Source organism: Typopeltis vanoorti, chromosome 18, assembly GCF_054136105.1.
Source record: "Typopeltis vanoorti isolate ZY-2024b chromosome 18, IOZ_Tvanoo_1.0, whole genome shotgun sequence".
Classification (NCBI taxonomy): Eukaryota; Metazoa; Arthropoda; class Arachnida; order Uropygi; family Thelyphonidae; genus Typopeltis; species Typopeltis vanoorti.
Window position 1 is genome coordinate 4,101,310 of NC_143566.1, and position 14,884 is coordinate 4,116,193.

At 35.0% G+C, this 14,884-nt stretch overlaps 1 protein-coding gene across 1 annotated transcript in view; it reads right to left on the bottom strand.

Moving 5' to 3' along the window:
• LOC150096463 (caspase-3-like) overlaps positions 1-14,884 on the bottom strand; it is a 249,302-nt gene that overhangs the window by 27,904 nt on the left and 206,514 nt on the right. Inside the window, exons 6-7 of the mRNA XM_090408616.1 lie at positions 8,273-8,392; positions 809-918 (exon numbers count right to left, since the gene is read on the bottom strand). Coding sequence (XP_090264742.1) covers positions 809-918; positions 8,273-8,392 — 230 coding nt within the window. The remainder of the gene's footprint in view (positions 1-808; positions 919-8,272; positions 8,393-14,884) is intronic.

Consider the following 14,884-nt stretch of genomic DNA (forward strand, 5'->3'; position numbering starts at 1 on the left):
TATGAGGATAATCTCTGGAGCTTTAAGATCTACTCCTGGCTACTGGCTCCCAACTCTCAGTAATATAGCCCCTCCCTTGCTCCGGACCCAAGCCTTAAGCAAAGTATGGACAAAATAATTGGAAACAGTTCCTTGCCTATCCACCAAGACATTTCCTTCCATACTTCACAAAGACTGAAATCCAGGCACCCTGCCTGGAGGAGTGCAATACAAATAAACGACCAGAACTTTGACCTATGCGAGTCATGTGGAGAGTATTGGTTTCAACATACATCCAATCTTCAAATACCCATCTCGTCTGGAGGGCTTCAATCTCCCTAGACATGTATGAACCACTTTAAATCGGATCAGAACAGGACATGGGAGATGTAAGCATCTCTTGCATAAATGGAACTGGTCCGATACTCCAAACTGTGAATGCAGAAGAGGGATCCAGACTATCAATCACATTGTGCTTGAGTGCCCTACTCATTCTCGGGTTCTAAAGAGGACTTTTTTTAAACTGACCCCAGAATCCCTGGAGTGGATCCGGGATTTAAGGATTAAGCTCTGACTCCTGATTCTTAATTTTGATGTTTAATCATTTCAACCTAGTGTACCCTTTTTAATATGATTTTTACAATTGTTTTTATGCTGTTTTATGTAATTTGTATGTTTTATTCTGAGACCTGTACATCATACGCTAAATAAATAACTTGCAAAATTAATATACTTATCAATTAGCATAAATGAATTGATGTGATTACAATAAATATGAGTTATAACCTAACCATAAAATCTAAATGTAAATGACAATAAATTTACATACTAGCTGCAGCATTTCTGACAAACTTAAGTTCCAGGCATGTTCCATCAACACCAGAACAAGTTCTTGACAATACCAGGAACCATAAATATTATTGCGTACTGAGATGTTACCTAGAGAAGAAAAAGGGAAAAAAACGATACTTGGTTAAATATGTAAATAAGTAAAAAAAATAAAATAAAATAATATCAGCTTTATATTCATCATTCTCAAATATTCATCCCATATTTGATATGATAAAACATGCAAGCAATGAAGTTATTGTAATTTTAGGAAAAATTTGGGTTTCACTGCCCTATCATTTTTTTCAAGTATGTCTAACTGCAATCATACTATTATCATTCAGTACTGCCTTTTTTTATTTTATTTTATTTTTTTGTTGATTCCCATTTCAATGTTATTTAACATAGGTACATATTATGTAGGTGAGTTTAAAAAAAACTTGAATATCTTATGGGTATTTAGTGTTGGCTTTTATTTATTTTGAACTTAAGTAAATAATGACATTGCTTTATATATGAGTGACAGACTAGTTTGTGTGGCTGAAAATGCCAGAAGAAGCAAAAATAGAACAATAGAATTAGTTTTCTGCTAATTTAGTGGCACTACTATTTTGGGCACATTGGTATTGTATTAACTGGATTATAGTTGAGCCACTCTGATATATTGTAGCTAAGGTTTATATTCAGATAGCTAGGATTAAGCCTCATTTCTGTGTATTATAATATCTTTCTTTCAGTCTCATGATACCAGTGCTGTAAGACATTTGACTATTTAGACTTATGTGCTGGTTTGAACTCATAAGGTTTAATGGAATAAGTACAGCACATATAAATAATTAAACACACGTTTAATCAGTCCTATATTTCATCTCAGTCACTGAGACATCATCAGAGAAACAATATTAAAATTGCAAAACACACACAAAATCGCATAAAACAATATGTGAGAAAAAATTAGAAAAGCCTAAAATCCTATAAGATCTAAAATCCTCAAGCTTCTCAATTCTCTGATCTCCTAGCTCATAGGTTCCCAAACTTTTTTGGGCCACCGCCCACTTGCCAAGACAAAAATTTTGTAACGCCCTCCATTATAACAGTTTTCTGCGTTCAAGCGGTTTGATATTTTTGACGTAAATAGCAACTAATGATACATTACTGCTTATGCTGTTAAATTTTTAAAAAGAAGTGGCCAATATGTGCTTCATCTTGAACACAGTTATTGCTATACCGATTTTGGTGAAACGTAGCCCATATGTAAAGATTGAAAATGTATGCTCAAATGACATTATGCACAGTTTCATACAATGGTTTAAATATGAAAATGTGGAATACAATTAAGAGATTGCATTGCATTAGTAAGAATCTTATTGTAATAATTAAAACACCATTAAATATATTACAAAATTGTTTATTTCTAACTTATAAAGTAAAAATACAAAGCAAAAATAACAAATTAATGTGAAGTTTCATACAATGGTTTAAATATGAAAATTCGGAATATATATTAAGAGATTGCATTACATTAGTAAGAATCTTATTGTAATAATTAAAACACCATCAAATGTATTAGACGGTTTATTTCCAACTTACAAAGTAAAAATACAAAGAAAAAATAACAAATTAATGTGAAGGATGAGCCTGGTGCATTTTTAAAAGTTTGTTAATATCGGGTTCAACTTTCGTTAAAAACAGTCGTAAATCACCATGCTCAGTTATATGCAATCGGTTCCTTTTCTTAGATAGTAAATTCACTACAGCACTAAACCCATGCTCAGCCAAATAAGAAGACGGAAATGCCATTAAAAATTTCTGCACTATTTCCCATAATCCAGGGTATTTATTTTTGAAGCCAGAACTCTTGGAATCCAGTTTTGAATTTTATTTTTAGATCTTCATTTGTTGTGAGTTCTATGAGTGCCACTTCTAAATTTGATGCCTGCTGTGCTTACATGTGAGAAAGGATCTAGAACCCAATTTGGTATATTCATGTTTAGAATATCCTTGAATCGCTCACTGAAATCAGCATGGAGAACCTCCAAGTGTTGGCAGTATGTAAGTAAATCTTCCTTTTTGAGAGACACTGCTGTTATAAATTTGAAAAGTGGCATTGTTCCCCTTGGCCCATATTCCGCTTGAACAGAAGAAGTTTCCCTACAAAAGCGGCAATAACGTTTTTTGTTTTAATTCAATTCAATTCATCACCTTGTAGTTGTAGATTTACTTCATTAAATATTTTATAGGGATCTGTCAAATAAGCTATGTCATTTTCGGATGTAATCAAGTTGGTCTGCAATCTGTCGTCTCTGTTTTCTAGGAACTCTAGTACTGAATCAAACAAATTGTAAAATCGATTCAGACAAATACCTTTTGAAAGTCAGCGAACTTCTGTGTGAAGCAGCAAATGATTGAAATCTTCATCGTTTTCACTACAAAGTGAAAACAATCTGTCACTCAACGAATTGCTTCTAATCTTGTTGACACCTGCACACTTCGTAATGGAGCAAAGTGTGCAGGTGTTCACTTAAATTTTTCGCAACCAAATGTTGATGAAGAAGAACACAATGTATAGCGAGTACATTTGATACTGCTTGTTTCAAATGCGCTATGAAACCCTAGTGGCTCCTGTCATTGCTGGAGCACCATCAGTAGCAATAGACAAAATATTACGAATAAGAATGTCTTTGTCTTGAAAAAACTTATTCATGATAATAAACATAGATTTTCCCTTTGTATCCGCTTCCAAGTTTTTAGCAAATAATAATTCTTGACAAACTTTTTCTTCTTTTATGAATTGTACGTATGATAAAATAGGCGTTAGAATTGGAATAGTTAAAGCAACAGTTTGGAGTATTGCAAGTTATGGATGTGAGTCATGGACGCTCAGAGAGATATGGAAAGAATTAATGCATTGGAAATGTCGTGTTATAGAAAGATGGAAAAGATTAGCTATACAGAAAGAATATCAAATCAAGAAGTTTTAAGACGAGTTGGGATGGAAAGAACACTGCTAAAAAATATTATGCAAAGAAAGACCAGCTCATCTTCTGAGAGGTTCTTCGGGACACCTGACAAGAATTATATTACAAGGGAAAGTTGAGGGGAAGGGAAGGCGTGGAAGATCAACTAGAGAGTGGTTTAATGACATCGTGGAATGGACTGGTTTAAGAATCATGGAAGCGACAGACAGAGAGAAATGGAGAAGAGCTGCTCATCTGCTGCAACCCTCTTGCTAGAGGATGCTATTGGACGACGACGTATAATAAGAGTAGTGGTTCATTATTTGGGAGAGTTGATTCATCGAGTTGAATGGAAAATTGGCATGTCTTCAAATAATTGCACAATGATTTTTCAACATCTTCAGCCATTTCATCAATTCTTCTTTGCACTGAATTATTGCTCAAAGGAATTTTCCTGATGATATCTGATGCTGACTTATGAAGCACAGTGTTACTGCCAGCAAGATTAATTCCTCACCAATTGTGTGTGGTTTTCCTGCTTTTGCGATTAATAATGAAATATTAAAGCTTGTAATCTGTCATTATCTTGTTTAGTGGACAACGTAAAAAGTTTTGATATAGTTAGACATTTAAAATATTTTTCTTCTATTACTTGAAAATAGGACAAATCTTTATCCTTTTTGTCAGCATGCATTTTAGTCAAATGCTCATGTAGCCTAGAAGGCTTCATTGATTCATTTGAAAACACTTTTTGGCAAATCAGGCACATGGGTAATAATTGGTTCGTAGGAGACTGAATAAAACCATATTTCAAATACTCAATACTGTAATGACATATGGGTTAAGGACACCCTTGTATACTTGAATAATACCACCAAAACTCAGTCCTGTCTGATGTCTCATAAGAAAGAGCATGCAATCATCTCACTTACCTTCAAATAATATCCAGATAGCCAAATGCAACCAGATTTACCTTTGACTTTGCTACACCTCAAACCTTTCTTGGCCCAGACACATTTCAACCATAGCATCTACAGCTTGTACTTATTTGAAGAAGACACTATTTTACACCATTACAGCTGCATTAGGATGCAACAGCTTGTGAGAGCAGTGAACATACACCCATGCCATAATCCTGCGAAAATACAGAATATGATATCGCGAGAGATGAACGTTTCACAGAGAACATGCTACAAAGTTTTGCTGATGATCGGGGGGGGGGGCTTACTGTTGTTCTAGTGGCCACTTGCTAACACACAACTTATGCATCAGAGAGTGATAAAATCAAAAGCACTTCTCCGGCAATACGTGAACAACAAACACAGAGATATTCTCTTCACAGATGAGATTTTTATCATTGAAGAATAGTTTGTCCACCAAAATGATCACGTATATGTCCCAGGTGGTCACACAGTATGTGCCATAGCACTCAGGATTCAGTGGCAATCACCCCGACGTCAGTGATAGTTTTGTCGGTGTGGGAACGTATCAGGCATTATCCAAGTTGCATTTCTGCAAGAAAGGGGGTCAAAACCTCCAACAAACTGTATCAAGACAGTGGACCTTCCAGCAGGACTCAGTCCCTGCATACAATGTGAGGACCACACAATGACTGGAGGCAAATGTGCCTGACCACACATCACCAAGTGATTGGCTGTCTAGAAGTCCCAATCTGAATTCGTTGGACTTAAGATTTTTTTTTTTTTTTTTTTTTTTTTTAAATGTTGGACCCATGTACCAGAGGTTGACTGGTCAACCTATAGTACTTTAGTACCGTATACTGGTAGTGGGATGAGAAAGGAGGAACTTGTTACCATTCGATTTAAAAGCCTGTATATTAGCATGTAATAGGAATTTCCCCAGAATTTAAAGACTTAATTGAATAACCATATTAATTGTATTCCTTGGGAAATACATCAAGGGGAACACTGTTCCACAGTACAGCAGTAGCAGGGATGAAGGAGGAGGAAAAGAAACTTGTTTTGTGGGTTTCAAGGTGTACTGTGAAATTGGGATATTTGTAGAATATACAAATTGCGGAGACTAAATGTCTATGTGAAAGTGGGGGGGGAGGGAGTGAGTCGGTAAGAGATGGTGTTACATCCTGAATGAAACATTTTTGAAAGGAATTTATTTATTCAGGATGTTACAAGTCTAAAACAATAGATAAGAAAAAGAGCTTGTACTACTCGAGTAGAATGGATAAAATGTCTGCTGTAAATAATGTTAGAATATTACCTCTTGCAGAATTACAGAACTTAGTGTTACCCCCCCCCAGATATCATGTAGGGAATTCATATAAAGTATAGTTCTTATAAGGTATTTTGTATACGATGAAGGAACAGACACAGTGTAAACAATAGTTCAAAGGTCAAGCGCGAGCCTGAGGCAGTGTTAATCTTGGAATATGATGCACACTGAATTTTGCGAAGACGCTACTCGAAAATCACGTGAAGTACCATATCGCGACAGTCAGTGAGGGTCAGTCTAGGGCCAAAAGAGGGTGCCAAGGGTAAAGATAGAACGAAGAATAAAAGGAGTTTGCACCTCTCCCTCACCCTCCGTTGCTCCATTTGTTTGGTTTGTTCGTTCCCTCCTGCGGACCAGCAGATCTCGGATGGATTCGAGATGTTATTCCGATGTTGGACGGTGAGCTTATCCCCTCAGTGACAGAAGTTCCAGATGGCGTAAGGGCAAGATATCGCCATGTGCTGCCCACGTCCTTTCGCTGGAGATTTTGTCTAAAATGAATCACAGACGTATCCAACGTTCCTACGGCAGAACGCCAGGAATCATTGAAATCAGAACCAGAATGTCATGAACATAATGCCAGGGGCAGGGCAGATGTTTGAATGGATAACTAGCTAAATTCCCACCACATAAAAGCAAGCATATGGAAGTCACGTGTCGTGTTAGGATAAAGAAGGTAGAACCAGACCAATCTGACGATCCTATAGCAGACATGGTAATGTAGAGATTTTGATATTTGTTCCCTGTTAGATAAGAAAAGGAAGTTCACAAAGTAATAATCAAGTGTGGACTAAATTAAAGAACTTTAAGTATTTGTTTAGTAGCGGATAGTTTCCTTTAGACAGATTGTCCGGAAAAGATTATAGAAGTTTGTGTCATATTTAGTGAGTGTAATTAACCTTGTAAGCAGAATGGTAATTAGATCTATTTGGTGTACATAATACGTGTGTTTTAATGATTTAACTTAAAGGAATGTGTTTATTTTCATGTGCTAGAATGTCAGTTAGTTTCACTTAGTTTGATTGAATATAGCATTGACTTAGTTGAATGTGAGATATGATTAGCTGTATATGATTTAAGATTCCCAATAAATATGATGTTTCTTGTATATCTGTGTGTTGCCTACAATATGAACCAAAACTACCACTCATAAAATCTGAATCATAGCGAGAGAAAGGGGAAAGAAAGTATAATATGTTGTAATAGAAGTCACGACCGCAAACAAGGATTATATAACTTAGTAGAGTGTTTAGTTTAATGAGTGAGGGTACTAAATTGTTCACAAAATGTGCTTTTAAAGTCATTTTTAAAGTGATTGCAGTTGTAGAAGGGTATTTTGTAGATCTTAGTGAGAACTACTACAGGGATTGGATAATGGTGCTGGAGCATCGCTGGAATAAATGTATGAATCTGAAGGTAGATTATGTTGAAAAATAAAAATATTTGTGAATTTATAAATTCGTTAACTCATTGTTAGGCCGAGAACTTTTTAGACCACCCTCGTATCAATAGCTTTCTCATATAAAAAAAATTACACACTCTTCTCTGCTGAAGTTGCTATTTTTAACCTACCCAGTTTCTAACTCTATACAAATCTAATGAATATGTCATTCCCCCCACACACAGACACATGTAATCATAAGTAAAAGAACAGAGAGAAGAAAACAGATATAGAGAAGATAGCACCAAGAATGAATGAATGAATGAAAGAAATTCATGCAAACACTAATACAAGTGTCATATAATAATAATAAACTCATTATAGCAAAGGCAGTCCAATAAACAGTTGTTCCTGGCCAAGAACTATCCTAATATTTTGTTCTGCAGACTCTGAATCACTGCAGTCCTCATTCATTGCTAGCATTTGTCTTTCTTTACTGGTGCAATTTGTCTACACTTTCACTCCTTCCCATAATCTTTTGCTCTTCCTCTCATTTTCGTTTCATAAGAAATAGACTGGAAAAAAAAAAAAAAAAAAAAAAAAAAAAAAAAAAAAAAAATTAGGTATTGAACCTCTTCAGAAACTGGCAATTAAAAACATTACCATTTGCTAACAGATCTAAGATCCTGCTAATTGTATCTTACAAAAACACTATCAACCTTAATTTCACAGGTGTAGTTCTATAAAGAGGAATGACTTACAGAATTAGTGTACTTAAAAAAAAATTAACTTCAAAAGATTTGTTGCAAAATTAAATATTACATATTTATTAAATCCTAAAGTAGAATAGCAAGTTTTATGAAACATTAATAAATACCTTTTACAGTAGAATATGAGATTAGCATATCAGTAAATTTAGGAATACGGCCACATTCACTTGGAGAATATTTCTGAGCATCTGATGAATCCAAAATAGATACACCACAGTCATAGTTACCTGTTCAGAATGCAAACATATATCAAAATTAAACATTATGTAACATTACTATTTTTTTTTAATTATCATCACTGACACTTTATTGCCCATCCCAACTAAAAAAAAAAAGTGTCATATAATATCTAAAGATCTTAAGAATAATACACTGAACTACTGAGTAAATTCAAACAAATAAACTCAGTTCAGATGAAGACAAGCTACATACGAAAATGTAATACCACAAATTTAGAGTTATGTCTTAGAAAAGCTGAGTATTTCATACTAGACACGCAACCCTAATATATTTGAAAAATTGTTATCTAGATTTATTGAATATGAAAAAAAAACAATAATACCAGCTCTAAAGTACATCAAGGAAAACCAACAGAACAGAAATTGAAAAAATCATCCACAATTACTACAGTAAGCTCTATTATTCATCCACACAAAATGTCTCCAGTCAAGTTGACTGAGTATAAGGAAGCATCATAAACTGCCAGACCAGGTACAATATGAAGTCAATAAGATGAAGGTAGATGCAGCACCAGGGACAGATAAATAATAGAAGATACTGAGGCAGGAGGAAATATTTTTATAAAGCTCTAGAAACAAGGTCCACTTGGTACCTAAATGAAGGTAGAATACCTGAGCAATGGAAAACATCTAAAATCATCCTCATCCATTAAAATCAAAAGAGAGAGAATATTGACAACTCTAGATGAAGTTCTCCTGTCCCAGCTCTATAAAATATTCACAAGAACAATATTAAATAGAATAAAAAAAGAACACGATATGAAAATAGCAGCAAAGAGCAAGCAAGATTTAAGGAAGGATTTTTCATATTTGATTATATATATAAATACAATAAACAAACTAACTGAAAAATGCAGAGAATATCATCTTCCCCTTTGTCTGATATTTATTGATTTCAAAAAAGCATTTGAGACAGTAGAACATGTAGTTTTCCAGGCACTAAAAGATCAAAGCAAAATGTGATCTCGAATCTCTTTACAGCAACTCTAGAAAACATCCTCAAAAATACAAAATTGGATGGAGATATAAAGATGGAGGAAATCTTAAAATACTCGTGTTCAGTGATGATATGGATCTGATATCTCATCGACCACATGAACTAGAAATAATGCTGAATGAAAGGCATACACTTAAACTCCACCTTGACAAGACAAAGTGGATGGAAAAAAAAAAAAATACTGTCATGACCAACAAATCAAATTGCAAAATAAAGTCAGAGTGTAAAGCTGCATATTAGGACAATCAAAATGGACAAGATATATCGGATGAAATAAATAGATGCAAAAAGTTATTTTGGAAAGCTTTTAACCAGATAAAACACTATTGCAATTGGATAGCAAAATAAAATCAAACCTTATAAATAGTATTAGTCTACCGGCAATGCCCTACGGCAACTAGACAAGAAACACAAAAATGGAGAACAAAGTCTAATAACAAGCAGAAGGGCAATAAAAAAAAGAGTATGTAATATAAGGAAAAACTCTGGATTCAAAGATGTGGTAGAAGCTATCTATAATAAAACAATAAGCTAGACAGATGGGCAAATGAATGGTGGTGTCGGTTTAATGCAGTAAAATGTAAGGTCTTCAGGTTTGGGACACATCGATGGAAAGCTGCATATTCTATTGGAGGAGCTATAGTGGAGGAAGTAGGGAAGACAAGAGATCTTGGGTTGATGACTGATAGAAACCAGAAATTTAGGGAACATATTGCAAAGGTGGCGAAGGTAACACAGAGGATTGCTGCAATAATGAGAAGGACACTGACCTGCAGAGATAAAAGAGTTATCATTCTGTTGTATAAGACCCTGATCAGATCACACTTAGACTATTGTTTTCAGATTTCATCCCCAGGATTTGAAGGGGATAAATTAACTGTATAAAGGGTAGAAAGGTGGATAACAAAGATGGTTTCAGGACTGTACAATGTTAGTTATGACGATCGGCTGAGAGAATGTGGACTGCAGAGTCACAAAAACTACAGTATTCAAGGGAGATGTGCATGAGTGTGAGTGAAGGTATCCTAGAGTTGCGAGTGGGAGATTGATCACATGATGCTGAATGCAGCTCCTCAGATTCCTAACTTTAGTGGAATAATCAACACAAGGTGTGAAGGAGACTGTGGGATGAAAGGAAGCGGGGGGGGGTATTAAAATTTATTAAGCATACTAATGCCAGAAGCATTCAAAATAAGGGGTGCAATTTTGGTACTAGTTAGTTCAACTTGTGCCAAACATTATAGGCATACTTGGTTGGCAGAGAATCATACAATTATAGGGATTGAATGTATAGTATTTTCAGAGAATAGAATGGGGGGTAGAAGAGTTTTACTAATGATAGCACAAGAATTGAAACCAAAAAGAGCTTAAGTAAATCAGGAAGAGGAAGACAGGATTATAGAGAGTTCATTTGGGACTATCTAGTGTGAGACAGAGGCCAACAGAATATATGTAGTTCGTTGCTGCTAACAGACAAGAGATACAAGGCAGAATGCAGATGGCATGCATTGCCATCTGTATTCAAAAACAATCATGGCCACATGATTGCTTTCTCCAAGAAGAGGTAATGGCTAAATTTAGCAGAGGCAGAGTTCTTATTGCTAAGTTCTATGATACTATGACCAGATCCAGAACCTCGGCACCCATCCTCCATTATATGTTGACACAAGCAAACTTCTCTTCAGCTGTAACCAATATAGCTACACTGCCTTTGCTTGGAGACAAAAAAAACCATGTGGGTTTAACTAGGATATTACTAGACACAGAATTTTCTGTTAAGAGGATGTGGAATTACAAAACACAATTATGACAAACTGAGAGTCAGCTTAGAATAGTACCATATCATTAAAATTTGGCATTAGTGCTTAAGAAATGGCAAGTAGTAAATAATAGGCTAATTCATTTTTCAAGAGGGTTAAGGCATTGGAGAAGTTGGTAAAAGAGAATTCAGAAATAGGCAGACAGGAGTATGATGCTATTTTGTGAAAGGTTAATCTTGCCTTAGTAATTTGCTTGACTTTTATAATGGACTTTACAAGGGAATTTTAGAGTATACCACATGGAACTACACTGCATAAATTAGAGTATGTGAGGATGGATATGAAGCTGGTGAGATTCTTCATATCTTTTAAAAGAGTCGCTAAGGAGAGAGAAAAATTAGAAGTGATGCTGATTCAGTGATACCATAGAAAGACTGAATAATCTGGAAATGTGGACAAACTACATATGCCCTCAATTCCCTGGAATCCACAGTATAATTCACAAAATGACTGCATAATAATAGTTCAAGTAGTGAGTTCTGTGAAGCTTATCTGCACATCTTTCTTAACAATGTTACCCTTATACACAGTTTCTGTCATCTATTAGCCAATTGCCAATTCAATTCACTAGTTGATCATCTAAACCCATTCATTAGAACATAAATATCAATTTGTTATGCAGAAACATACCCAATGGTTTGCAAAATACAGAAATATCCAAGTATAAATATTCTCCTCATCAACCACTCTTTGAACATTATAAAATGTGACCAATTAGATTATTAAAACAAGACTATCTATTAACAAATCTGCTAGCCTCTATAAAAAAAAAAAAAAAAAAAAAAACTTGCCCTTATCAACTCCATATATGAGCATTCACCATTTTTTTTTTTCTGCGACTCAGAATGATGATGGCAAGTTTTATTTGTGTGTGTGTGCTATTTTATTTATTTATTATTACTATTTTACATAATTTGGAAAGTCTGTTCTAGAAACCAAACAATGGAACTTTTCCAAGCCACTTCAGGTTTCCATTCACCAGTGCAGTGATGAAATTCATTTCCCACCTAAAGGCCTTCACAAACAAAGCCAGTGTATATTTGTATGTTACTTATGTGTATTTTTCTGGATGATTTGGCTGTTCTGCAGGATGAAAAACCACTTTCCGGAAGGGAAAATCCTGTCCACCTCTATACATGTATAAAACACACTTGCCCAACCAGACCAGGCTCCTTTCTTTTAGTGTTGCATGGTGATCATCATTCATTTTAGAAATTATGGACTTTACAACCATGTTATAAATAACCCTTTGAATTTCTCCATGTTTCGATCTTCATATTAAGATCATCATCTGGAGCACATACAAATATACAGGACAAGCTGAGTTACATTACATACAGTAAGCTACAGTAACAATAATTTGATCATAGGTTACTCTACTGGCATGACCTCTAGTGAAAAAAAAAAAAAAATTACAAATTAACTAATTATTTAGAAATTACATCAAGCTAAATTCTTATGATAACATGAACAAACATTCTTTCTTATAGATAGTTTTCTTTCAGTAACAATGATGTCCTATTTTTTTAACATTACAATTGTTATTTTTGATTTAAGATCCTCGATTATCTACGGTCCTGTTTATAGTTACTCTTAGAGAGGAAGATTCTGTGGGTCGAATATGTGCCTTCCATATGTTTGGGATTTTTAGACCATCAATTCCTATCAGACAAAAAGAACATAAATGACACATTAAATACAATAACTATAGTGAAACTGGCCCTTCTGATCATGCCCTGATCCTTACATAGAATTGACTGGAAAAGCACTAGTTGTTTACATCACACCTAAACATGGTATGAATGCAAATTTAAAGAAGCATGTGAGATTATCAACCACCCCAATCTGAACAATACTGATGGTCAGCACAGGATTTACTGAAAATCGGTAACAGATATTTTGCATTGAAAATAATAATACATCATCATAGGGAACAAACAAGCAATTTCAATGAGAAAATAAAACATAGCTGGCATCTGTTCTATGCCATCTTTTTATGCTCTCATTACAACTTATTCGTAAATCTGTGAGAAATTCTTACCATCAGACTATCATTCCATTTCTCTCATCTCAGTTCTCTTCAAAGTATCTCCATATGCATATTCTACACTACCCTGAAAGCACTAAACAACTAAACTATCACCATTATGGATTAATCTGCTTACCCAAGTCACTCATTTTTGGAAAAATGGTATGGAAAAGTATGGTAAATCACAACTGGTTGCTGTTCATATCTTCAATATTTTGACAAGCTCCACATAAAGGTCTATTAAGTTAAGCTCCCATCACTCAGGCTGACTTCGCAACTGAGGTGCCAGTTTCTTGCCTGGATAGCTTCTTATCCTCTAACATTGTAACTAATGCTAGAATTCAACAATGCTCTGTTCTCTCTCCCATCCTTTTCCTCCTATGTATATCAATAACCTACTGTAGTTGCCTGCTCACCAATATGCAATTGTGCTGATGACAATAGTGCACTCTATTCCTCCTCATCTTTTGCCAAAACTTGCATTATGCAAAATCTCAACCTCTCCTATCTAAATTTCTGACCTTCAAACAATTCTTCACTGTAGTTAAGATAACCATGTCAATTTTAATGCTAGCAAAATACAATTCTGCTTTATTTCCCACAAAAAAAAAAATTAAAAAAATCCATATTTACCACCCAAAATCTTAAGATAAGATGATATTTTTCTTAAAATGACACTAACATCTCTCTTGGCATAAACATTTCACAATTATTACTTCCTGAGCACCCGAAAATTAGGATTTCTCTCTCATTCAAGTAGTTACTTTACCTCCAAATAGCTATTAACTTCATACATATCATAATTTCGGCCAGCCATGGAATACTCTTCTCAACTTTGGGGGGTGGTGCCCTTAAAAGTTCCATAAACAGTATTCAGTACAGAAAAGAGTGACTAGCTTGATGAATGATCCATCTTTCACCAATTCAATCCACTCACTTTCACACAAGTGTGTAGTTAACACCACATGCATCTGCTATAATTAGTTTCATGATTATTATTCAATTAAATAGTATCAATCTGTGCATAGATTTGGTCACCAAGTTTTCATGGTGATGAGAATATGTTGGAAAGGGTCCACAGAAGATTCACAAAGGTAGTTAGTGGTCTTTGGAATAAGGAGTATGAGGACAGATTGAGAGAATAAGTTGCAGAGCCTAGTGAACAGGAGGAAGAGGGGAGGGATATGATTGAGACATATAAGCTAGTCAGGGGTTGTGATCAGGTTGACATGGAAAAGATTTTCATAGAATAGGAGAGGGCAGTAGAACAAGGGGCTGTTGCTGGAAAATGTATAAGGAAGGTATGAACAGAGGAGTGAGGAGTAGGTTCTTTGCATGGAGAGTGGTTGGTGAGCGGAATGCATTGCCTGAGTGTGTTGTGGGTGTAGACACATTGAATCAGTTTAAAACACAGTTGGATGAGCCTTGTGTGCAATGGTGTCTACCTTTCACAATGAATCTCTGACTCCATGTAGGTCAAATGTTAATAATAATAATAACTGTCCCACTCTCTACTAAATCTGTTGAAATGCATGCAACAGCCACTTGACTTCCCTTTATAGTTCAACTCTAAACTTAGAGAACAAATTTCTCTCTATTGCCATTCATTTCTTCTATTGCTGCCCTCTAAAATG